This window comes from Megalops cyprinoides, chromosome 4 (genome assembly GCF_013368585.1).
Source record: "Megalops cyprinoides isolate fMegCyp1 chromosome 4, fMegCyp1.pri, whole genome shotgun sequence".
NCBI classification, from domain to species: domain Eukaryota; kingdom Metazoa; phylum Chordata; class Actinopteri; order Elopiformes; family Megalopidae; genus Megalops; species Megalops cyprinoides.
The window spans coordinates 8375858-8393000 of record NC_050586.1 but is presented as its reverse complement, the minus strand read 5'-3'; the positions used below and the strand labels follow the sequence as shown (position 1 = coordinate 8393000).

General features: G+C 50.7%; 1 protein-coding gene across 11 annotated transcripts in view; it reads left to right on the top strand.

Annotated features, from left to right (window-relative positions):
• The window catches only part of ncor2 (nuclear receptor corepressor 2), a 143131-nt gene extending 125988 nt beyond the window's left edge, over positions 1-17143 (top strand). For 6 of the 11 annotated variants that reach the window (XM_036527022.1, XM_036527021.1, XM_036527026.1 and 3 more), the window contains 13 exons: positions 380-532; positions 1185-1505; positions 2352-2556; positions 2775-3247; positions 7484-7636; positions 9797-9948; positions 10293-10516; positions 10883-11014; positions 11472-11614; positions 11723-11776; positions 12628-12837; positions 13623-13799; positions 14046-17143. In XM_036527022.1, coding sequence (XP_036382915.1) covers positions 380-532; positions 1185-1505; positions 2352-2556; positions 2775-3247; positions 7484-7636; positions 9797-9948; positions 10293-10516; positions 10883-11014; positions 11472-11614; positions 11723-11776; positions 12628-12837; positions 13623-13799; positions 14046-14266 — 2618 coding nt within the window. In that variant the 3' untranslated portion in view covers positions 14267-17143. Of the gene's footprint in view, positions 1-379; positions 533-1184; positions 1506-2351; positions 2557-2774; positions 3362-7483; positions 7637-9796; positions 9949-10292; positions 10517-10882; positions 11015-11471; positions 11615-11722; positions 11777-12627; positions 12838-13622; positions 13800-14045 lie in introns of all 11 variants that reach the window. The other 5 variants (XM_036527025.1, XM_036527020.1, XM_036527027.1 and 2 more) reach the window with 5 other exon arrangements.

Genomic DNA, 17143 nt, shown 5'->3' with positions numbered 1-17143 from the left:
GTAACCTATGTTCGTCATCTGGATAAGGGTGTCTGCTAAATGACAATAGTGTAATAATGTAAATGATTTAAATATTTATAATGAAATAAAATTTCAGTTGATGATAATTCAGAAATATCAGATTAAATGATCAGATTCGTTTGTGGAAAATATTTTCATCTGCAGCGTTTAAGCATAGAGAACGCCCAATTCAACATCCCTTCCCTCATTGGCCGCCTGACTGATGCGGCGCACACGCAGTGAACACACGGCTGTCTCGTGTGAGGCGTCGGCGTGCACGCTGGGACGTGCCGCTCCGGCTTCGGGGCCGAGGTGTCAGCACTGCAGAAGGCTGTGCCGGCTTCTAACGCGGTGCTCTCCCTCTCCTTCCCCTCCCCAGGTATCATCGATCTGTCTCAGGTGCCACACTTACCTGTCCTGGTCCCTCCCTCCGCAGGGGCATCTGGCTCCCCCATGGACCGCATCACCTACATCCCAGGAGCGTCCAGTGCCTTCCCCAGCCGACCGTACACCACCTCGCCCATCTCGCCAGGTACGCCAAGAGAAGCGACGACGTCCGAGCTGTGCGTCTTAGCTGCCTGTTCAGTGCTTTTAGCATTAGCATTATTATCGGGGGACAGACAGATCAATAGCCGTCTGACAACACACACTGAAGACCCACCTCTTCAGACTGCATCTCGGTTCCACCTCGAACCCTGCCCCCTTAACACCTGCTGCTTGCCGTACTTGCTGTTTATTTTACGTGTAGTATTGCGGTGTGTTTTGGATTCTGTGTTCTATTTACTGATGTATGGTAATAAATTTAGCTTCCATTGTCTAGTCAAGTGGCACAAGTGAACTTGCAGTAGGGCTTGAATAGTGTTATGCTCATACTCACAGGTCTGGGAGTGTTGTTAGCCTAGTCTTACACTGTTGCTTGTTCACCTTGAATGAGTACGCTTATTTTCTTTTGTGCTAAAAGCTGCTGTGGATCACAGCATCTGCTAAATGAATGTAATTTTATGTAATGTATTTTTTTTTTTTTTTTTTTGCATTTTTTCATTACTTTGCCGTTTTAGCCGTGAGACTGTTGAGGAGGGGGCTGGGTTGCTGTCCTAGTAGAGGTGTGGTGAAGTGATGCTTGTGGTTGTAGTGTCTGCCTGCTGTGTGTCTGTTTTCTCAGAGCCTGTTCTGTTTCTTTCCAGGTGGGCCTTCGCACATGAGCAAGATGCAGGGAGCGTCCTCCTCATCTGAGCGGGAGAGGGAGAGAGAGAGGGAGAGAGACCGGGACCGAGAGAGAGACCGGGAGAGGGAGAGGGACCGGGAGAGAGACCGCGAGAGGGAGAGAGAGAGGGAGAGGGAGAGAGAGAGGGACCGGGACCGGGAGAGGGACCGGGAGCGGGAGAGAGAGCGAGACCGCGAGCGCGAGCGAGAGAGGGACCGGGACAGAGAGCGCGAGCGGGACCGGGACAAGCCCGCCTCTCTGGGCCACGGCACTGTGGAGCACGCGCCCATCTGGAGACCAGGTCAGTGCGCCTGCTTCACCTTCTCTCCACAAGCTGCTGAGGCCCTCATATTTATTACTAGCGGAATTGAATGTCTGTATGAATGTATGTCTTTCAAGACTATATTTTGCCAGCACTTCATATTGTAGACTTAATTTTCCACCATGTTTGTTTTGTGTTTTCCATATATATTGGTTGTAAGTAGCTCTGGAAAGCTGTGTTGTAATGCATCTTAATGTTATACGCATTGTAAGTAGCTCTGGATGCTGGAGGCTGTAATGTGGCTTAATAATATGTCATATGCATTTTAAATAGCTGTGGACAGTGAAGGTTGTTATGTTTATTAATTTTTTATCATATGCGTTGTTAAGTAGCTCTGGACAGTAGAGGCTCTAACATGACTTAATGTTATGCCATATGCATTGTAAAGTAGCTCTGAACAGCAGAGGCTGTAGCTTGCCCTAATGTTATGCCTACACGCTGTAAGTAGCTCAGGAGAGCAGAGGTTGTGATGTGTCTTAATATTTTGTCATTTGCATTATAAGTAGCTCTGCCTAGCGGAAGCTGTAGCCTGTGTTAGTGTGATGTCGTGTGTATTGTAAGCAGCTGAGGACAGTGAAGGCCGTGAGCTGTGTTAGTGTGATGTCGTGTGTATTGTAAGCAGCTGAGGACAGTGAAGGCCGTGAGCTGTGTTAGTGTGATGTCGTGTGTATTGTAAGCAGCTGAGGACAGTGAAGGCCGTGAGCTGTGTTAGTGTGATGTCGTGTGTATTGTAAGCAGCTGAGGACAGTGAAGGCCGTGAGCTGTGTTAGTGTGATGTCGTGTGCGTGGTGAGTAACTGCAGTGGTGCTGAATCTCTGGCCGCAGGCACAGAGCAGAGCTCAGGCGGGAGCGGCGGCGGCGGTGGCGGTGGCGGCAGCGCCCGTCCCTCCTCACACTCCTTCGGTCACCAGCACTCGCCCGTGTCCCCGCGCGCCCAGGACAGCCTGCAGCAGCGGCCCAGCGTCCTGCACAACACCGGGGGCAAGAGCCTGGCGGTGTCCGCCGAGCACGCCAGCCCCTCCGTCCTCAGGTGAGCCGCCGCGAACCCGCTGTTCCGACGGAGCGGATCGGGTGCGGGAACGTGCCGTCGTCAGAACCCTTTCACGCTGGCTGTCCGCGATAAGCGGTGCTGTGGCAGATGTTGATTTGGTGAGCTTGGTGGCTTGACTTGTCTCTCTCCTGTTTCTCTCTCTCTCTCTCTCTGTGTGTGTGTGTGTGTGTGTGTGTGTGTGTGTGTGTGTGGGCCAGGTCTCTGCAATCAGGCTCGTCACGTTACCCGGGCTACAGCACCCACCTGCAGAGGACAGGGGTCCCCCCTGAGGCCTACCTCTCCGGCCTGGACTCTGCAGGGGTCAAAGATCTGACCCGGAGCTCGGAAGGGGGCAAAAGCCAGAGCAGGGGAGGCAGCGGCAGCCAGTCCAAGCACCCGCAAGACCAGCACGGCTCCTCCTCTTCCTCCTCCTCCTCCTCCTCGTCCTCCAGCAAGTCTGAGCCCAAGCTGGTGAGCCCGCCCCCCGGGGGGGTGTACGGTGGGCCCTACCCGCCGGGCGCCGCCCACCTGGGCCACCACTCAGGCCGGCCCCACCCGCTGCTGCCCCCCCACCAGCACCCTCCGCAGCCGGAGAACGCGCCGGGCCGCGACGGCGGCGGCGGCACCCCTAGTAGGGAAAAGACTCATAGCAAAGCGATGTCCGTGCAGGAACAGGAGCTCCGAGCACTCGGTAAGACCACCATGACAGCGGCCAACTTCATAAACGCCATTATCATGCGTCAAATTTCTTGTGATACGGGGATGCCAGAGACGGGCTCGCTCACGGCCGACGGCGCGTGCGATGGTAAGACGCTCTGGAATCCAGGGTCCCCTCCCCGTCCCCCCCCCCCCCCCAACCCCCTCCCCAACCCCCTCACCCCCTCTCCCCCCGTTTGTGGCCTATTGCACGTTGTGGTGGTTGGCATCATTAAATCGGTGATACGTATATATATATATATATAAAGATATCAACGTATTAATGTAGCAATACACTTTGGCTTTCTTTGTGTTTTATAGCTAAATCAATGTGTTTTTAATTTACAATGTTAATGCACAGAATGTGGAAGGTGGGTGGGATATTTCATTGTGATATTTTTTTTTTTTTTTTTTTTTTTTTTTTTTATATGAATGATATCATCAGCTTTTACATAGTGGCACCCCCCGTCCCCCGTGAACGCAGGGTTGAGTGTCACACCCCCGCTGACACGCACACTATGGGTTCGATAAACGATCATTTATTCTTTGAATTTTTGGACAGAGTTGGATAGAGGTAGACCATAGTGGACACCGGGTCCTCTGCAGTGCAGAGCATCTTAAATTGGCGTTCTCAGTCCATTAGTACAGATGTACACAACAGAAGAAAAGCATTGAAATGTAGAATAATTTAGCCATCCCTGCACCCCCAAATATTGGTGGGTGTTGTAATCACTGGGTCACCGCCGCTGAGCCCTGAGGTTCTGATTGGACAGTACCAGCAGGGAGGCAGTCTCAGGTGGTCAGTGTACGCCGTGTCCCGGTGGGCGCAGGCGGCAGGAAAAGTGGCGGAGGTTCAGTGAGAGGGGGGGGCGTGAGGGGGCGTGAGGGGGCGTGAGGGGGATGGGGTCGCTGCAGCTTGCTGGCCCTGGTCTCTGCATGCTCTTGCTGTGCCTCACTTTTAATTTCCACTGATCTCCCACGCCTACAGCTTTGTCTCTGTCTATGAAATCCTCAGGCTCCTGAGTTTCTGTTTTGCCTTTTACATTCTGCCTCATTCTTCTGCCTCCATAAGGAAGTAGGTGTTTATTACATGCTCATACGGGGAAGGTGTACAGTATCAGCGTTTGCGTACAGTACACATGTGGATCCAGATAATTTCACACCTATCCATGTAGCGCTGATTGCACACTTGCACTTCAGTTAAAGTGACTTTTTGTAATTTCTCAAGATTATGAATGAATGTATTTACTTACATACACACACACGCACACGCTAGAATCTGGCACAGAGCAAAGTAGAGTCTAAATCTTGCAGCCACCTTGTGAACTACAGACATCCTGCAGTGCCCCTCCTGTTTACCTAGAGGACAGTGGCCGGGAGGGGCCGGGAGTGGGGGGTTGGGGTGAGGGCGGAGCGGAAAGAACACTAAGCAGTTTTCAGAACAGACAGGGAGGGAGCTGGTTTCACCCGAGTGGGAGCCCAGCCAAAAAAAGTCATTAGCTTAAGTTGGCTTCACGGTCCGCGTTCGAACCTCTAAGTGAATGCGGCTTTCGGGCAGGCAATTTGAAGAGGCAGCACACAGAGAGCGTTTCCACGTAATACCCCCTCGCCGCTTTCCAGGGAGTTATGTCAGCAGGTCTTTAGGCGAGCGCCCAAGTACAGGACGTTCTGTGGAAGGGGACACACGCGCACACACACACACACACATAGAGCCGCGGTTTAATGAAACTCACCCAGATTACAGGAATTGGCTTAGGGCATCCCCATAAAGCCCCACAGGGAGAATAACCTGAGATTTAATCCTTCTGACCTCAATGGCAGGTTTTTCCTCTCAGCACAGTCCCTTAAGTGATTTCCTATGCGGCTTTTAACATTGCAGTACAAAGGACTAAATAACCAAAGTGCCTAAAAGTTCCCTAGTGAATGGAGAGATTTTGCTTGGTGCATTTCCCCTTGTATGTCATTAAGGATTGAAAAGCAGAAACAGTGGGGTTACTTTATGTACTTGTATTTTTATACATATGTGGATGTGAGTGTGTACACATACACACATATACATATATATTTGTGTGTGTGTGTGTGTGTGTGAGATGTTGTTAAAACAGCCACACATACTCTACATAAAAAAATAGGTATTTCTTTTTCAAATAAGGATGTCCCCTCCACTCGATCCCTTTGGTAATTTTCTTGTGTTTAAACTCACTGATACTACCACACTGTCAGGGTTAAGCAGCCCTGGTCATGGAGATCTGAACATGTTTTCATCCAAGCTCCTAATTACATCATTAGTTCAATGGCTCCACTGAATGAGGGCAGCTGATGGGGTGCATTTGTGAAACGGGGACTACCTCCAGCACTTAGTCACCTGTGTTCATTCAGACCAGTAATTGATCCAATTAGGTGATTAAGACTCTCGGTGGAACAAAGAAAGGAAGTATCTGCAGGACTCCAAGGCCAGGGTTGCCTCCACCTGTCGTAGGTAGCCCTCTATTCACAAACACCTGGGGAGCTCACTTTCGCTACCTCTTCAACAAACTAGGCAACCCTCATTTGTTCTTTAAAAAAACCCCCTGTATTGCTTTGGCAAAACGTGTGTTGGACTCTTGGGTTACTTTTGCCGGCAAAAATTCTGTCCCTGCTACGAATGCTCCATCATCAGAACTCTTAATGTTAGAACTCCTTAAATAATCAACAACTGAGAAAGTAACTGGAGGTCCTTATATGAACCAAGAAGCAAGGGAAAGCGTGCAGTCTAGTGGTAATCAGCCATTGGCATCTTCTCCAAGACTGTTTCCTCTGCATCATTATCTGTGTACATCATCCAGTCTCACACTACAAGCACTACACTGTTGGTTGCAGATCCTTGCATTAGTGGTTTCTTTGAGGTTCATATCAGATGGGAAAGAAACCCCAGATTTTGAATTTGCAGGTTATCTCATGAGTGCATAACCGTAATGTACTTCTCACTTTATGAATTTTCTCAAGAAGCCTGTATTTGATAACATATTCCCGCCGTTACCTCGGGCGACTTACCGTGGTTGCATCCCAGGCCAGTTCACACGCAAGTGATTTTCCGTTCTGACAAAATGTAGTCAGGGTCACAAATTGCAAGATATTGAAACCCAGAAATGACAAACCAGCACGTGACATTTAACCTATAACTCTACTACCAAAACTTTAGCAACCCTCATCCAGTCAAACAACAAAACTTTAGCAACCCTCATCCAGTCAAACAACAAAACTTTAGCAACCCTCATCCAGTCAAACAACAAAACTTTAGCAACCCTCATCCAGTCAAACAACTAAACGTTTGCATTCCTCATCCAGTCAACACATAAATGGGCGTTGCCGTGTTTTCTGTGGGGCCTAGCTATGAGCATGTAATAAATATGGCAGCACTGTACATGGTGTCCTGGTAATCTTTGAGGAACTATAGTACCGTCTCATAGCTTTATGGTCCCCAGTTAATGCCAGACTCAGCTTTTAGGGAGGGCCACCCTAAGTCAGGCCCCATATGGGAGCAGAGAGTACCCTTGCCCCGTTACACGTCTCCTTAGTAGGGCCTGTTTAACCGTCCTGTGGCTTGCTGCATAGTTGGGGGGTGGGGTGGGGGGGGGCATGGGAAGACATGTGTCCCCCACGCTTGTGTGCATGCAAGCCTCTTTCACTACCATCTCTTGTTACTCTCACATTCAGGAGTTTGGGGGAGGGGTGAGAGTGGGGGGTGGGGGGGGTGTCAGACAGATTAATAGAAGTGCATATCGTTAGGAAAAAATGTGAAGCTGGCACCGTCTCAAGTGGCATTGGGGGATATTAAAGTAACATGGCGTCCTACTTAATTTACAGTAGTGCTGGTGTGTGCAGGAACAGAGAGTCCTATTAGCATTGCACCAGGAGGGATATGCTCCGGAGGGTTAGACATGTCCGTGTGTGTATGTGTCTATACAGCTATGTATATTTTGGTGTTGTTCCATGCAGCTGAACGTTAGCGCGCTGGCTTGGAGAGTGAGAACTGCCCAGTGTCAGAAGTCAGCAGTCCACCACACCCACCCCTCCCTCTTCCCCCCGGCATCCAGCATTTAGCTTCAGCACACTTTAAACTCAGTGTTTTTTTTTGTTTTGTTTTTTTTTTTTTACATTCAGGGAATGACCCACATGCACTCAAACATGAAATCAAGGAAATTACGTCCATTATCCGCCTGTGTTAATGCTCTATCTCGATTTTTAACAGGTCCCCCCGGAGGTTATAACTCTAATAGTTTGGATGGGATTGAGGCAATAAGTCCAGCTAACTCGCCTGTACAGATCCATGAGAAAGGCCTCAGACAGATCCAGCAGGCCGACAAAGTGCATAATCTTGTAGACAAGCGCCACAGAGCACAAGGTCAGCCTCGCTGGGGGGGGGGGGGGGTCAGCCAGGGATCTCCCTGCATTCGAGCCGCCATTTCCGCTCAGCTTTATCGCAGCGGCCGGGTCTGAGCCATCCTTTTAACACTGTTCCTGCAGAGATGCACAAATTCACCATGAAAAAAGCCAGTCTGTGATTAAGGGGGGGGGGTGAGGTCGAGGTCCAAAGTCATCTGTCCGCCAGGCCGCCGCTCTGGGACAGAATTTACTGCATGTGAAACTGCTTTCTCTTAGGGCACCAGATTGTGACTAATGGATCCTAGAACGCTAAATAGTTGCCAGTACATAGTGCCAGTGAAAAGGTGCATTGCTAGAATGTTGGTTTTCCGGTCCACACGGATGCATTGACAGGTTATCTGGTGCTCACAGGCTAATAAAAATTAGCGCCAGATCATGTGATTGATGAATTTTTAACAAAAGGTCTTGAAATCCCTTAAAGCTGGGTGCAGTCAAATTTCAGTTGAATTTTGAATCAAGTACATCATACATATAGATATGTACATGTATAATTGTTGTGGTACTGTTATGTATATCAGTAGTACAGTCTTTTATTATTTATTTGTTTTGACCCATTACATTTAGACAAGCTTAGATCTGAGAGAGATGGCAAGCTGGTCTTGAAAGAGCCTTTTGACACATGTAGTCCTTAAGAAGTTCCTCTTTAATGCTAGCCATGCAAGCAGGAAGAGGATGGACCGGGTGCATGCACTGTAGGCATTGGTCTTTGTAAACCGATCAAGTGCTGAACACATCATTCTGAGACAGGATGGGAAATTGGGTTATAACCTTTTTAAAAACACTTTGTGTAATATAAACATTAAGAAGAAAATACTTCATTACAGCTATTTTTATGCAGTAGTTTGTTATATACTTATCAAGTAGAAACTACTGTTTGGAAGAAAGTATAAAATCACCTCTTTCCTTTGGCAGTTACCATTTAGCTTGATTAGCTGGTGGTGGACAGGGTCATGCTCACTCTGAAATGCCTGAAAGGAGGCAAAATCTAAATTTGGCAAAAGCCAAAGTGCGGGATCAACAGTTGGCCTCTTTTATCAAAAAACAATGACGCCGTTATGAGCTAGGAATTTTTAAATCCGGTTTCTCAAGTGCTCCTGGTTAAGAAATGATATAATTACGTGCCATTACTCCCTGGGCCTGCTGCCTGGTCTCACTGCCTGGTCCCAAACTTTTTTTTTTTTTTTAAACTAGCAGCCAGGTCAGACTCGGTCAGCGCTCCGTGCAGGCAGTGGAGATACAGGGCTGCCCAATTACTAAATAACTAAATATGTATATTCATACAAACTCACTACACCGGACTATTTTAAATGAGAGTCACAGACACTGTCCTGGGGAATGCAGACTGCAGTAATACCGCTGAGCCAGAGTGAGGCGACACAGGCCATGCCAGTAGAATGTGTATACACTGGGCTGTGCGTAGTAGTCAGTTCGCTAAACGGCGGACCCGCTACATTTTCTGAATTATCTGAATTGCACACAACCTCAAACTATATGCATCCTAACGTCTTAAATGCTGGCTCTTGTGTGTAAACGAACCACTCAGACCCTTTCTCATGCAAAGCATGCTGCGCATTTTCAGAGCAAACTGTACCCCTGCTTTAAAGAATCTCAAGACAGTTTTCACATGAGATCGTGCTAAAGCCTATGTGTGTGTTGTTTTTTTTGTTTTTTTTTTTTATACTGAAAACCTCAAGTCTTTCTTTCACGGGTTGCTTTACTAGTAATAGCTAGCTGTGTGTTTCAGACATGTGTCTGAATTTCATAGGCTCTTGTGCCTTTGTGCTGATGTAATAAGCTGTGGCAGGATATTTGAAATGACCGCCAGGGAAAACGTGCGCTGCACAGTAATGTGACACCTGGCTTACCGGTGCTGTGTGTGGCTGTACTTCTCCCACTGCTCTGTGATGCTCCCCATGCGTTATGCCTTCCCTGGCAACTGAATCGTTCCCTCTTCTTTCTCTCCTTCTCTTGTGCGTCCGTGTGTACGCTGGGTGTTGGCCTTTCTTCCTCTGTCTGCGTGTGTGTTTTTTGGTGCCCCCGTGTGTCGTCGTCCCCCCCACCCCCCCACCCCCTCCCGCTACGTGTTCCGTGTGCATTTTGGGTGTCTCTCCGACCTCAGCAGCCCAGCAGAAGATGGGGTCTCTGGAGCAGCACGGCCTCTATCGGCCCCCCTCCGAAGGCAGCCTGTCCCCCAGCCACCCCAGCCAGCAGCCCGCCACGCCCTACGTCAAGGGCAGCCAGAGGGTGGTGACGCTGGCCCAGCACATTAGCGTAAGCCCTGTTCTTCTTTTAAACATGGTGACGCACAGTAGAACGAGCATCTGCTTCCCGGCTGGAGCTGTGTGTTGATTCAACCCCACCCCGTTTACTGTCTGTCTTGGGGAGGAAGGTTGCAATCCAAAGGTCCTCAGCGTCTTCTCAGCTGCACTGATCTCTGATCAGTTTAGTGCGGTGGAAGCACGCAGCTTCGTGAGCATTGATCAGACATCAGTGTTGCTGAGAAAGAAGGGAGCAAGTGTGGACTTCAGTATAAATGAGTGACATTTTTTCTTTACCCAGAGTGCACTCTGGTGTGTCGCTGATGTTCCTGCGCCTGCTCCCTCTGCCCCTAACAGGAGGTGATCACTAAGGACTACACGAAGCAGCAGACCCAGCACCAGGCCCCTCCGCAGACAGTGTACTCCTACCAGACCTCCCCCGTGCTGGACCTCACGCGCCCCCCCAGCGCCCCCCAGCCCCTGCAGGCCTCCCAGGACTCGGGCCAGGGCTCGCGCTACCCTGCCGAGGGGGCGTCCGGAGAACGGGGCCGGGACCGGGACCGAGAGCGAGACCGAGACAGGTACAGCCCAGCCCTGCAGCGGGGGAGACAGGCAGGGAGAGCCTGTGGTACACCAGCTACAGCCCCACAGAATACAGCATCGGTCACTATTCAGCCATAGCGCAGGGTGGAAACTGTTTAAGAGTGCACGTCAAGGTTCTGGTAGCCTTTGTGTCTGGAGAGTGACGGAAGCTTTTGAATCTGCAGGCAGGTGTCAAAGCTCCAGTTCAGAGTCATTGTTTATTCCATTTGTTGGTGAGTGAAGGCCGGCAGGTTCCCACAGACAGAATTACTGAAGAGGGCAGAGATGGGGGAGGAGGAGAGCGGGTACTGAAGGAGGTGGGAACGGGGGTTGACAGCGTGCTGTGTGTGTCTGCCTGTGCCCAGGTCTCCTCCTCAGAGCAAGGTGTCCCCTGAGAGCCTGTCCACAGACGGCATCGAGCCTGTGTCCCCCGCGGGTGGGATGTCCGAACCCGAGATGCAAGGAGGCTCCTACTCCAACGAGCAGGGAGACCAGGCGTAAGACAGCCCTTTTCCGTGTGCTCTACATCTCACCCCCACACACACACACACACACACACACACACACATATATCAAACACACACAACAAACGTGTGTTGTTGATTTAGGATTCAGGTCAAATACAATTTTATTTGCTTGTATTTGCAGCCAAATTCAAATAATTCAGTGCTCTGTCACTTGTCAGTTTTGTCTGTAGGGATGTTTGCCTCGCGTTTGGATGTCTGAGCAGAGTGTCTGGTTTCATTGCTAATATTCAGAGAACAATGTCTGCAGTAGAGCAGATGCTTTCCTGGAATAGCCTCATGGGGGGAAAAAAGTTGGATTTGTGTCAGAACTTTTCGGCTTTCTGTTCCCACCCACGCACTCTAACACACACCTAAGCGCTTGTGCAGAATGCGAGCCGACAGGCTCCCCCGCCCTCCTCTAACTCCCGTCTCCACCCCCCTCCCCTAGGACTGGCTCCCGCTCCCCCGCCAGCAACTCCCAGCCCCCCGCCTTCTTCAGCAAGCTGACGGAGAGCAACTCGGCCATCGTCAAGTCCAAGAAGCAGGAGATGATCAAGAAGATGACAGTCAGCGGAAGCGAGACCGAGTACAGTGAGTGTCCTCGCCGTGTCGCCGCTCGGCCCGGCTCCTCCCGCCGTCCGGAGCCTCCCGCTTCCAGCGCACACGCCGCATTGTAACCTGGTTTTCTTCCCTCCTCAGATTCCGGCCAGCCAGGGACCGAAATCTTTAACATGCCTGCTTCAACGACTGCAGGTGAGAGACACGCACAGCCGGCCCTTATTCCTGTCACTGTCTTACTCTGAAGTCTGTACTGAAGAGGCAGTAGTGGTGTGCTGGTGACTGGCAGTCAGTGTTTTCTCAAAGCACAGGTGAGACTGGGCAGCTGTTCAGCGCTGTGGTGTGTCAGTGTTCCTGTTACCTGTATAAAGAGCAGAAGCCTGCATATTTTTCACAGTTTTTCAACAGACAGCTTTTTCAGAACTGTAATTCCGTTTTGCTCTCAGGGATTCTGCCTTGTTATTCCACAGCAGGTATTTATTACAGAAGTGTTGTGAGAGATGTAGTGTTATGCCGTCCTTAATTAAATCGTGTTTGCTACAAGCACTTTACCCAAAATCGGTCCTTTTTTTTTTTTTTTTGTTTCTTGACACACGTTGTTACCTACATTAATCTGAGCGGCGCCCCCTAGCTGTGGTAGTGAAATAACCCCCTCACCTGACTGGGCTGAGCTTTGGGCTGTGGCTGCGCTCTGTTGTGTCACTCACAGGAGAAAGCCGGGTGTGTTAGGGTGGGCTTGGTGGCTTTCCAGTGTAGGCTCCTAACCCACACTATGTGTGCTGGGGAAAAAACTGAGGCTAGTGTGGTCAGAAAGAGTATGCCACTCACCAAGTAAATGCTGACTTTTATTCTTCCCTTCTCTCTACATCTCTCTCTTTCGTTCCCCCCCCCCTTTTCTGTGTTAAATTCTGATCCCCCCGATGTTTTGTCTCTCATTCTCTCTCTCCCTCTCTCCCTGCTTACCCCCCCCCCCCTCACATGACTCAATGATGGGATTCCGCCCTTCCTCCCTCTAACTCACCCCCTCCCTCCCCTTCTGCTCCCAGGGTCCATCACAACCCGAAGCCACCCTGCTCCCGAGGCCACGGGTAACACCATAGGCCTGGAGGCCATAATTAGGAAAGCCCTGATGGGCAAGTATGACGACCAGGCGGAGGAGCGCTCCACCTCCAATGCTATTAACCCCCTGGCTGCCAGTGTGACTGCCGCTATGCCCGTAGCTGACGGACGGAATGAGGACACTTACTCCCTGCCAGGTCTGCCTTGACCTCACTCTCCGCGGTCTCTTCTACGACACCTCTCTCCCTCTTTCCTGGTCTTTCTTTCTCTCGCTTTCTCAATCTACCTTTCTTTCTCCCTCTCTTCCCTGCACTTTTCCTCTCTCTTTCCTGTTCTCTCTCTCTCTCTCTATTCTGCTTTCTCGTGGACTCTTTCTCCATCTTGGTCTCTTGCTCCTGCTTTCTCATTCTACCTATTGTTCTCTCTCCCCTGCTCTCTCTCTCATTCTCTCTTTCTGTCGTTCTCTCTCCCCTGCTCTCTCTCCTTCTCTCTTTCTCTGTCTCATTCTTTTTCCAGAAAAAACAAGGGCTAAGAGCATGGGTCCCTTGCTCGGCAAATAATGCATAAACTGTATGTTAGTCTGGTCCATTTGATCTCTTCCTCTTCCTCCCTGTGTGCCTGTTAACAGTGCCATCATCATTGACTGTTCTCTCTCTCTCCACGTTACTTTCAGAAAGCATAATGCAGCTGTTCACTCAGCGTGTGTGTCAGTAAATCTCTGTGGTGTCTTCCTGTGCATTTCTGTGTAAGATGGAAAGTTAGACAAGGCCCTCAGACCTCCGCTGTTGAGTTAGCCGAGCCCGATTAGCGGTCCTCCTCTCCGCGCCTCCGTACTTGCGCGCGGACAGAGTCGGGGGCGCTGGCCAGAGCGAATCAGAATCAGATCAGAGCACACGTAGCCGTTGAGCAGGGCCTTTGGCGGCCTTTCGATCCCCGGGGAGGGCAGGCGTTGAACACAACCCGCTGTTCCCTGTACTTTCAGGTGTGGGGAAGTCGAAGGGCAGCGGGCGTTCCAACGGGCGCAAGGCCAAATCCCCAGGGCCCGGTCTCTCGGGAGGCGAGAGGCCCTCGTCCGTGTCCTCTGTGCACTCCGATGGGGACTGCAACCGGCGCACGCCCCTCACCAACCGAGTCTGGGAGGACCGGCCCTCCTCCACAGGTACACACACACACACACACACACAGCCACAGAGGATAGACAGAGCTGCGCACACAGGGGCCTGATCTGTAGCTTCTCCATCTGTTGAACGTGTCATGTCTGAGTGACCCTCCCCACCACCTCCACCTCACCCCTTTCTCCCGATTCCATCATTCAGTGGCAGGCACCAGCCAATGGGAATCTCCTCCGCGTCTCTATGGTGTTATCTCTCACAGTTGTGTTTCCCCCCCACCCCCTTCTTTCCAGGCTCCACGCCCTTCCCCTGCAACCCCCTGACGATGACGATGCGGTTCCCCAGCGGCATGGTGTCCGTGCCGTCCCCCTCCTCGGGCCAGCCCGGAGCCCAGGGGCAGGGCCAGGGCCAGGGGCAGGGGCCGGGACAGGGGCCGGGACAGGGCCGATCCTGGGACGAGGAGCCCAAGCCCCTGCTGTGCTCCCAGTACGAGACCCTGTCCGACAGCGAGTGAGCGAGGAATTCGAGAGAGAGAGAGAGACCCACACCACGGACCAGAACCACCGCCCACTGTCACCCCCCGAATCTGCTGCTGCCGCACACACACATACACAAGCACACACATCTCCTTCAGCTCCAGAACTCTGTCACAAAGCCTGAAAACGAGTCCCAACATTGACTCTCCCCTGCTCCAATCGGAGAACACAGTGAGTGCAGTCACCATGGAGCACAGCTGCTGAGAACGCCCGCGTGTACGTGTGTATGTCAACGTGAAAGTGTGTGTGTGTGTGTGTGTGTGTGTGTGTGTACGTGTACGCTCACTCACTCCAGGACTATTCTTAGGACAAATCACTCTTTTTTTTTTATTATTGTTGTTGCTATTCTTATACATTTTTTTCTCTTGCTGGCCTTATCAATGGAGAAACACACCAACTCACATTGCATTTTTTTTTTTTTTTTGTGCGGTCATTTTGTTTTATGTGTTTGACTGTCTGTGGAAGCGACTTGGTACGACCTCATAGTCGGATGCCAATCTTTTATTTGTAAGTGATCCTGGGACATTTGCATTGTTTCGGGACACCTCCACACACCTCGAGCAGCACCCACTCACACTCTCTGACCCTCCATGGACAGAGGAGACCCATGTCCCACAGGAAGTGGCCCCCCAGAAGAGGAGGACCTGGGGCGCGTGTCCTCGCGGCCGTGGACTCAGGAACCCGGGCCCTTCGTAAAACACAGGCGGGCGAGAGGAGAGGACGTTTCGCAAAAACCAGCCAGGCCTTCTGAACACTTTGGTACCTTTTCATGTATTTCAGCCAGGTCACCCACCCCGCCAGAGCCAGAGGATGCCACCGTGGGACACCCGAGGGAGGGGGGGCGGGGGGTGATGAGTGTAACGGCAGAACTATCCAGACTCTCCTCATCCTCCCGCCTCTCTCTTCACTGTCAGAGACACGTGGGGCACAGTGGGGCATTCTGGGAAAACAAAAGCAGTAGGCGTGGCCTGCCTGCGCGGAACACAGCTGCTTGTCTTCGCTGTTATTCCCCAACCAGGCGACCTGTTGAGTTTCTCCCACCAAACAGAGCAAGCGCATCTACAGGGTGTGTCCAGTCAGAGGAAGGGGAAGAAGAAAAAACATTTGATTTCCACGTGTTGGTTTTTGTTTTTTTGTTTTTTTTTTATGTGAAGCCAGTCCGGTCCTGTGTTTGAAAGTGAGCTGAGACCTTTACATACTTTTTTCATGGTGACTTTTGTGTCGATCGTTGTCTGTTTATTTGCGATTAGCTGTATGGGGGTATTACTTGGGTGTCTTATATCATTGGTTTACAGGGTATACATGCTGTTCACTGTTGGTGTTATCATACATTCAAAAAAGGTAGACTTTTGTAAGACGAATGGAGGCGTGTTGTCTCGAAGCAAAAAAAAAAAAAAAAAAAAAAACCGCGGGAGAAAAAGGCAGCGGAAGTCATTAGAGACAGGAAGACGCTCTTTCTCTCGCCTTTTTTATATTTACAGTGTATATATGTTTGACTGTGTTGAGACTGTTTTTTTTTTTTTTTTTTTTTTTGGACATTGAGCACTTAGTCATCAGTCTTCACAATGGCATTTTAGGAGAAAACGAGTTCAGGCAGGTAGAACCGGCATGCAGACAGATGGCACCGACCTTCGCGGTCTCACGCTTGTGCCATTTCGCGTAGGCATTTTACCCACTTCAACAAAACACGTCATTTTGTGTCCCGGGCACAGGCGACAATCGCAGAGAAGCCGCGAAACAGCCGAGCCGCGCTGAGCAGGCAGGGGCCAACCCGAAGCGCTGCTTTTTCACGACTCCACTTGCCCCACGAACGGAAGAGAGAAAACGAATATAAAACCCAAGCCGTCGTCGTCGTACGCTCACTACGTGCCGCTGCTGGCCGTAGTGCTTTTCGGCCCGCTGTTCTGGTTTCACAGTCTTTTCTCGTACGAGCTGTTGACATTCAGATGTTGGTTTGACCTCTGACCCTACTGTCTGCAAGGTGGGAGAGCATCGCTCCCACAGACAATGGTGCTGTCATGCCAGGTTTAAAACCTTATAACCTATACCTTTTTTCTTTTGTACAGTTTTGAACTATTCCTAGTGTTAAGTGCCATTTTTTTTCCCATATACAGTACTGAAGTTACCAAGTGACTACGCACAATCTGTTTTGCATCGTTTCGTTTTTTTATGCCGGGATTATAGATGTTGAACGGCTGGAGATTGGAAACCAAGAGCAAGGGAAACCTCCTCCTTCTGTGGGGGATTGTGTCTAAATCTGTTCAAATCGGATTTCCTTCTGGTCCAGTTCTGACCCTGCGCACGGACTCAAGTCCGGCCGATAGCCCGAACCGGACCCTGCCGTGTTCCTACGTCTCGCTTCCGTGTTCCCAAGCCAGCAGCAGGGCATGCAGCTTTGCAGAGCTGACCTTACATAAACTGTGACGGTAGTATCAATAACGGCGATAATATCAGCAGTACTGCATGCGCCTTAGACCGAATGAAGACTTTTTTCCCAGAATTCTCTCTCCTGTCCCTCGCTTGTGTGAACACTATGGAGATCGGCTCGGAGCAGCTCTTGTGTGAGGAGAGAACAGGCTCACCCTGCATGTGGGGAGCTGGGACGCCGTTCTGTAGCTGCCCTGCGGTCAGCCCAGCCGCACAGGCTTCTCAGGTGTGGCCCAAACCTGACACAATCTGCTTTTCTGCGCTTAAAGCTGGCCAGCGTTGTGAAATCGGCGGTTAAGCGGTTCGCAAAAAAAAAAAAAAAACCTTTTGAGTTTGCGTTTTTCCCGTGTGGGGAAAGCCCTGGCGGAATTCGGGCCGGTCCCGCTTTGTTAGCGAGGCGCTAACCTTGTTAGCGTGCCGTGCCTGAC